We start from the raw sequence: 8299 nt of genomic DNA on the forward strand, positions 1-8299 counted from the left end.
TATAGAAAGCAGCGTATCCCGGAATTTTTCCCTCTCATCGAGAAAATTGCTGCAAGATTCAGAGCTTGGTCAGTCAAACCTTTATCCTTCGCGGGAAGAGTCCAACTTATCTCCACTGTGATTTCGGGAATGATCAACTTTTGGACATCAACCTTCATGATCCCAAAGAGTTGCATCAGAAAAATCAATGCCTTGTGTTCCAGATTTCTTTGGTCAGGTGCCATTGAAGACCATTGCTCAACCAAGGTATCTTGGAAAACTGTATGTCTCCCCAAAAAAGGATGCCTTGGAATTAAAGATTTTGCTACTTGGAACACAACTGCTCATCTGAGATTGATCTGGCTTCTCTTCTCAAACAATGGATCTTTATGGGTTGCTTGGCACGAATTCCACCACATAAAAAGCGGTAGTTTCTGGGCTCTTGAAGCGCAGATTAACGACTCTTGGAATTGGAATTGTTGCTGAAGATTAGAGAATTAGCACATAGATTTGTGAAGTGCACCTTGGGCAACAGTCGTATTGCACGTTTTTGGTTCGACTCTTGGACACCGTTTGGTAGCCTTATCAATTACTTGGGGCAATCTGGCCCGAGAAACCTGAGAATTCCCCTTAACGCCACTGTCTTTGACGCAACTGATGCAAATGGTTGGAAAATTGCAAATCCAAGATCTGATGAAGCTATGGCTCTCCACCAACACTTAACTACCATTTCTCTTCCACAGCTTTCTGCCTCCAACGATATCTTCTCTTGGTCTGTGGATGGAATAACTTCATACGGTTACTCATCAAAGTTGACTTGGGAAGTTTTGCGGCCCCGTGAAGAGGAGAAGAATTGGTTTGATCTGGTATGGTTCAAAGGGGCCACTCCGAAGCATGCTTTTATGATGTGGACAACTCAATTAGATAAACTGCCAACGAGGAATAGGCTTGCTTTTTGGGGTTTGAATATTACAACAACATGTGGTCTCTGTAATGTGAACCAGGAAAGCCCTGATCATTTGTTTCTCTGGTGCCAATACGTGGTTGAGATTTGGAATGAGATTATAAGGAGATTGCATCTGCCAACAGTTGTTTTCAGAGATTGGTCGGACTTTTGTGTTTGGCTGAGAGGGCCGTCATCTTCATCCCCATCGCTTCTCCGCAAGCTAGTCGCTCAATCAACGATCTATGCTGTTTAGATGCAGCGAAACAACCTGCCATTCAACAATCAACTAGCTACGGCTCACTCGCTGTTCAAAGAAATTGACAGGCAAGTCATCCATTCAATCACGGCAAGAAGAAAGAAGAAAGGTTTTAAAAATCTAATGTTACTTTGGCTAAATTAATTTGTAATCTCAGTGCTTTCTTTTCATCTGGTGCCTTGTTTTTTATTTTATTTTTTTGCCAAGGCACTATGTATAGGGATCACTCTTTGTAAGATCCAACTTTCATTTTATATGATATTTACAAGTTAGCAAAAAAAAAAAAAAACTGAAACGGAAGAGAAAGACGCTCAAATCTCTCCCTTTTGAAATCAAACCTGAGTAAGAAAATATTAGTATCAAAATCCCAAGCAACCCAGTACGGATTTCCCTTTAAAGACACGCTAGAACCTCTTATCCTCCAGTTCTGAGGGACATCATCAAGACGCCTCCATGACTCAGACTTAAGTTCATAAATTTCCAGGATCTTAGAATTATTACCCTCGACTATAGGATCACGTCCCTCATAACAGCTGGTCAAGATTTTGTAGCTATAGCCAGATTTGTTGTTGCTTTCGTACCCTAGAACATAGTCATTTTCATACCATGTTTTGCTACCACTTGGTTGTATCCATCTGGTTTGACCAGTACAAGGGTTCCAAACGAAGAGTCTATTGTCTTTGGTAGTGCACAATAAAAAACCGTTGCAATGAAAGATAGTAGATATCATGACATGTTCTGAGTCAAGTTTACCAGTAAACTCAATGGATGGATCAAAGTTGTTGCCGATTTCTTGGAGATTGATGGTAACTGAATAAACACTATAATCGTTCTTTGAGATCACCTGCGCTGCTGCTTTATCCATGTTCTCCTCCATGAATCTCTTATCTTTGAATAAAACGTACCATCTTCTACAAGTAGATCGCAATTGGTTTAGAGACCTGCGGGAACACTAGAAAGAATTTCAGATTCCAATTCTCGTGGAAGATCGGTAAACTTCATTGTTTCTCTTTTGGTTTCTCGTCTGATCTCCCTAACGAAGAAAGCGTCAGCACCGAAAAAATTAGGGTTTTAACGTCTTAACATTCGCAATAATATATAGGACTGGTTTTTGGAGATTCCTGACATCACCAGAATAATATAGGAACAAAAAATCATCTAACGGTTTAGATGAGCCCTTAATAATTCAACGTCTCTCATAAGAATGTATTTATATTGAAACTAGGCGTACCCTACCTCTCAACTGGCACAAATAGTACCAATTAGTATCTGCACCTTTAAACTGTGCTAAAACAAACTCAAACTATTTAAAATTTGAATTTTATACCCAAACCCCTTTTGTTTTTTGCCGGATTCATGCATTGACTCCGAGGCGTTATTCAAACCTCTAACTCCATTAACGAAGATGAGTCTCGTGCTACAGTGGAGTCTCGTTGGCTATTATTCTTATATGATGCCGTTTTGAGTTGACGGGAGATTAAAAAAAACTACGTTTAGAAATTTGAGATTCAAAAAAAAACTAACAAGACATTGTTTTCATCATAAAGGTCTTCTTCTTCGTTGAGTCTGGTGACTTCAGACAGAAAACTTGGGGAAGAAAACTCTTAGCTAGGGTTTTGGTCACCAAAGAAAGCCTAAGAAAATGGCTACCTCATCGAATCAAAAAGCCTCCTCGGAAAATGCAGGCAGGTTTGGTTATGTGAATTAACTTGTGAAAAAGAAGTTTTTCCAATTTCAGTTTGTGAGGTTTACCCAGTAAATGACTTGTGGTGTACCCGAAGGAGATAGAGGTATGCCCAAAGCTTGTGTGTGTGGAAATTTGTCTTTGATAAGAACATCCAGAACTACAAAAAATCCGGATATACTCTTTCATTCGGACAAGAAGATTTCTGGATTTCCAGACCCTTTTCTTAATAATAGCGACTTAACCAATATGATGTCGTATTAGTTAATTTTGCGATATAACATCAGTTATTACATCTAGTCTAGTGGTTTCAGGCTTGTCTATTCGGTCTTGTGCATGGTTTGAGTCTGAACGAGCATGACTTTTCGACATAGAACGACATCATTTAGTTATACGGTCTAATGGGGACTCTACCATAGCAGTTGACTCATCTCTATTAACAGATTTATGGGTTTGATTAAGTCAATGCATGAATCCACCAAAAAAATATTGAGCCTGGGTACAAAAATTCAAATTTTATATACTTGAGATATGTTTTAGCATAATTTAAAAGTGCGGATATTAACTGGTATCATTTGTGCCAGTTGAAGTAGGGATAATCCGCTTTCCCCTAGATGGGCGGCGAAACCAAATGAATGAAGAATAAATAAAGATGATAAAATTTGCTACCATCAAGTGCATATAGCCTTTCCAATAATATACTATAAAAAACGTCTAAAAATAACAAAAAACTGAGTATTTGAAAGTATAGAATTTGACATCCTAAGAAACTAAAAACAATAGAGTGAAGAGGCTATTTGCGATCTACTAAGAATTAAGTATGTTTCTACGTAATTTAACATCTATAAATTTTCTGAAGTGCTTTCTTTATACACAAAATTTATTATCCTCTTTTGTGCCTTACCTTATTATGGATAATCAAAATCTTTAACCCGTTTCTTGACATAACCCTTGATTCAGTAACATATAATTGACCATGCAAGAAGACATGCCTTGGAGGAAACAAACTCACCTTTTTAAAAGTTTGTCTTTGGCTTTTATCTATTTGTCATCGCAATATCGCATAATCGGGGGCAATAAGAAACTGCCGACGTCTCATACGAAAAGAAAATCTCAATTCGGGTAGAGAAATAAAAATCCTATGAATTCACATCTTTTGACCGATCTTATCATCCATAATGAGGCTAACTTCGATTACATGTGGAGCCAACCGAGTAATTACAAGCAACCGTGTGCCATTGCACAATCTACCTTTTGGATCTATGTTTCGAATTAACATAACATTCTCAAACTATGATTTGGCAACTCAGAAAACTTAGTGCTATTAAGTTATTCCTGAGTGTAAACCGTCTTGTCAATTTTGCTTGTATCCGACGTATCAATATTATCGGAACAAAAGTATGTGTGCTCCTCTTAGAAAAAAAAAATCATATATAAAAAAGCTAACACGTTAAAAAACACCAGACAACATAAAGTCATTAATCATATCAAAGTCACTATTCCAGGAATCAATATAGCTCTTTCTTAAAAGACTTAGGTTTAGGCTTGGTCGAATATGATCGACCATATATCTCTGTTACTATAGATTGGATAGGATTTTCAAACTCAACTATCAACAAATCTTATGGCTCCTCGATTTCAACTTCTCCATTTCCTTTATCTTTCTTTTACCAATATCCAAAATCAACTTATAGAAAAAGCTCCATTTCACGAACATCATCAGCATTGGCCCCACGCAGAAGCCTCATATTTGTTCTAAGTTCCAACACAGTGCAGCTAAACCACAAAATTGATGAATTTCAAGTCGCCATAGCAGTCTCGGATCTATTACCACCCACAATAACCAGCAAACTCTGTCCAACATCCCCACCAAACATAATCTGTTAGTTTATAATTGAGTTTAGTAATAATTATGTGTGTTACGGTGTGTGTTAGAGTCATGTCGGTTAAGTAAGAGCAGTTATTTAATTAAGAGCCACAAAGAAAGAAGGTATGCAATTCTTGACTTTCATGTCTGTTGAAGTGTATATAAATTGTTGTTGTAATGTCAGAAAATAGCAGTGGTGCGTGTGTGTTTCATATTCTCTGTCAAAACAGTGTTATCAGAATCTATTTCTGATAATCAGTTTTCTCTCTTACTCTGTTTTTTCCCTTTATCGATTTCATCTAAGAATACAAGGAACAAGCAAACACTTGTTGTATTCTTTGAGAGAAGAAGCTTTTGCTTCCAACATCGTATCAGAGCTGTAATACTCCGACTTGCAGCTAAAACGGTCGGAAAAAACAAATTTGTGGAATCGACTGGGAATTGAGCTGCGAAAGTAAGCTTAGGCCAAGAGAAAATTTTTGGTCGAAGCAGATGAAGAAAAGCTCGGGGAAATTTCAAAATGGTTCGATGGTGAAGGATTTGGCCGAGTATTAGCCGAAAAACGGAGAAAAATGACTAAGTGTCAAAATAAGTATGGAGATTTGAAAAGGAATATCAGAAGATTTCTAACCAAGAAAAGAAGAAAGAAAACTGTGCAGCACACTGGGAAGATTCCTGACCGTGAACAGTATCGTGAACAGTACCGTGAACAGTTCCGAGCTGACATATGGAGACAAAGTGAATGTAGTGGAGAACAAAAGCTGCGTCAGCCGACCTAGGCCTGAACAAAGGCTGCTGTAGATCTGTGAGGTGTCACGTTGGACCATTGCATGTACTGATGGGACAGGGCACAGCAGACTTAGTGGTGTTGTTCTTCTTCTTAAAACAGAGTGTTATGTTTTAATGATGAACATTGTTTCTTTGTTTTAGAGAAAAAGAGAGAGAGAGAGAATAACTTGAACACATTTTCTTCTTCATTTCATATTGCTCGATAATGTCTTACAAGACAGATAACTTGGACTTATACAAAAAGAAATAACAACTTTTCTAGTAGCTAAGACCTACAGCAATATTCAACTTGTCATAACAAAAGGCTAAATATAGCTTCCTCTTCTCCATACCTTCAACTGTTCCAACAACTCTTCTTTTGACTAGATTTCTTCTAGTTCGGTTTGAATCCAAAATGACATTAACCAACACTCTCACTTGCCATTTTGTGAATCAAACCGAGCTTGTTGCGAAACCTGTCAAAGTTATGACCTCCCAAAGCCTTAATGAAGATGTCAGCTACTTGATCCTCTCCTTTGCAGTACATCAATTGAACCTCACCATTCTTCACATAATCTCTTACCACATGATATTTTATTTGAATGTGTTTGGTTCTACGGTGTTGAACTGGATTCTTTCCAATGGCAATGGCTGATTGACTATCGCTGAATATTGGAACTTCCACTTGAGTGATGATCCCTAAATCCATGAGTAGCCGCTTTAACCAAGTTGCTTGATTTGCAGCAGCACACAAAGCCATGTACTCAGCCTCTGCTGTAGACTGAGCTACGGTATCTTGCTTGCTGGTTTGCCAAGTAAATACTGCCGATCCAATGCTATAACAGTACCCAGTTGTTGATTTTAAATCTTCTCTGCAACCTCCCCAATCACTGTCTGAATATCCTCAGAGTTTTGGTTCTCTTACCGAAGTAAACATCAATCTCATATCTGTTGTACTCCTGATGTATCTAAGCACTCTTTTAGCATCTTTAAGGTGAGAGGATTTGGGTTCTTTTAGATACCTGGACAAGTATGAGGCAGAGAAAATTAAATCTGGTCTGGTGGCTGTAAGATATAAGAAGCCTCCCACTAGACTTCTGTAAACACTGCTGTCTACAAGCTCTTCTTTTTCTTCCTCTGCATTCTTTCTTTGAGGTAACAAGGGAGTAGACATGATCTTACATTCCTCCATGTTAAACTTTTTCAGCAGCTTCTTCGCATAGCACTCTTGAGACAAAAATATGCCCTCTTGATTTTGCACAATCTCCATACCAAGGAAGTAGTTCAATAACCCCAAATCTGACATTTCGAACTCATCTTTCATTGCTCTCTTGAATTCTTCCACCAAGTTCTCATCATCACCAGTAACAATAAGATCATCTACATAGATGCAGACGACTAAAAGCTTCCCTTGAGTTTCTTTTGTGTACAATGCGTGATCATTGTCACTCCTCTTGAAGTTTTCCTTTTGAAAGAATTCATCGATTCTGCTATACCAAGCTCTTGGAGCCTATTTTAATCCGTAGAGAGCTTTGTGTAGTAAAAGAACCTGATCTTCCTTTCCCCTTCTTTCAAAGCCTGGAGGTTGCTCAGCATAGATTTTTCCTCTAGTTTCCCATTTAGAAAAGCAGATTTGACATCAAGTTGAAACAGTTTCCATCTCCTTTGAGCTGTTACGGCAAGAAGTAATCTTATGGTTTCTTGTCTTGAAACTGGACCAAAAGTCTCCAAGAGTCGACGCCATATTGCTGTGTGAAACCCCTTGCCAGAAGTCTAGCTTTGTGTCTGACAACCTTCCCATTTGCATCCGTTTTCAGCCTGTATATCCAGTTTACACCAACTACATTCTTGTCAGGAGGTCTTTGAACAAGTTCCCATGTCTCATTTTTTTCTATCATCTGTATCTCTTCTTTCATAGCTTCATTCCATTCAGTGTGTTTAGCGGCGTCTTCGAACAATGCAGGTTCTTCTAGACCACTGTAGCAGCCTTCCATTACTACAGAGTACTCTATATCTGCATATGGGGCTGTGAGCATAACATCAGCTAGAGATCGAGTTCTCTTATTCAGTCTACTTAAGCATTCATCAGGACTGATCTGTTCATAGTTTGGAGAAGATCCTCCTTCTCCAGCATTATCATTTATCATCTCTGTCTCGCTTGTCTCTGAACTTCCTTCTTCTGAATTTGTCTCGATGATTACACTGTAGTCCTTGACTACTTCCTTCTTGTTCCAATCCCACTTGCTGTCTTCATTGAAGATGATGTCTCTAGAGATTTCAACTCTGTTTTCTTCCAGCATATATATTCTATACCCTTTTGTTTGAGAGCTGTATCCCACAAACACTGCTCTCTTTGACTTATCATCCCACTTTCTTCTCTTCTCATCTGGAATATGAACATAGCACAGACAGCCAAACACTCTCATGTGTCCTAGTGACGGTTTTGTACCATTCCAAGCTTCAAGAGGTGTTTTGTTTTTGAATGCTCGAGTTGATGTTCTGTTTTGAACATAAGCTGCATTGTAAACAGCTTCTGCCCAAAATGTTAATGGTAGATCTTTAGCTTTGATCATAGCTCGAGCCATTTTCACTAGACTTCTGTTTCGTCTTTCTGAGACTCCATTTTGTTGTGGAGAATAAGCCGCTGTAAGCTGTCTCTCAATGCCATTTTCTTCCAAAAACTTTGTGAATTCTCCTGATAGATACTCTGAGCCTCGATCTGTTCTAAGCTTCTTGATTCTACAGTTAGCTTGGTTTTCAACTAGATTCTTGAATCTTTTGAAGGTTTTGAGGACATCA

The 8299-nt window shown here is 38.4% G+C and overlaps 1 protein-coding gene across 1 annotated transcript; it reads right to left on the reverse strand.

Moving 5' to 3' along the window:
- Positions 1-1222: 1222 nt before the first annotated feature.
- Positions 1223-2058, reverse strand: LOC18029356 (putative F-box/kelch-repeat protein At3g17540). The gene is made up of 2 exons (XM_006414658.2): positions 1520-2058; positions 1223-1229 (listed from the first exon to the last, which is right to left on the reverse strand). Exons 1-2 carry the CDS (start codon positions 2056-2058, stop codon positions 1223-1225), a joined length of 546 nt encoding a protein of 181 aa, XP_006414721.2.
- Between the last annotated feature and the right edge of the window lie 6241 nt (positions 2059-8299).

This window comes from Eutrema salsugineum, unplaced genomic scaffold, assembly GCF_000478725.1.
Source record: "Eutrema salsugineum unplaced genomic scaffold, Eutsalg1_0 scaffold_1, whole genome shotgun sequence".
NCBI classification, from domain to species: domain Eukaryota; kingdom Viridiplantae; phylum Streptophyta; class Magnoliopsida; order Brassicales; family Brassicaceae; genus Eutrema; species Eutrema salsugineum.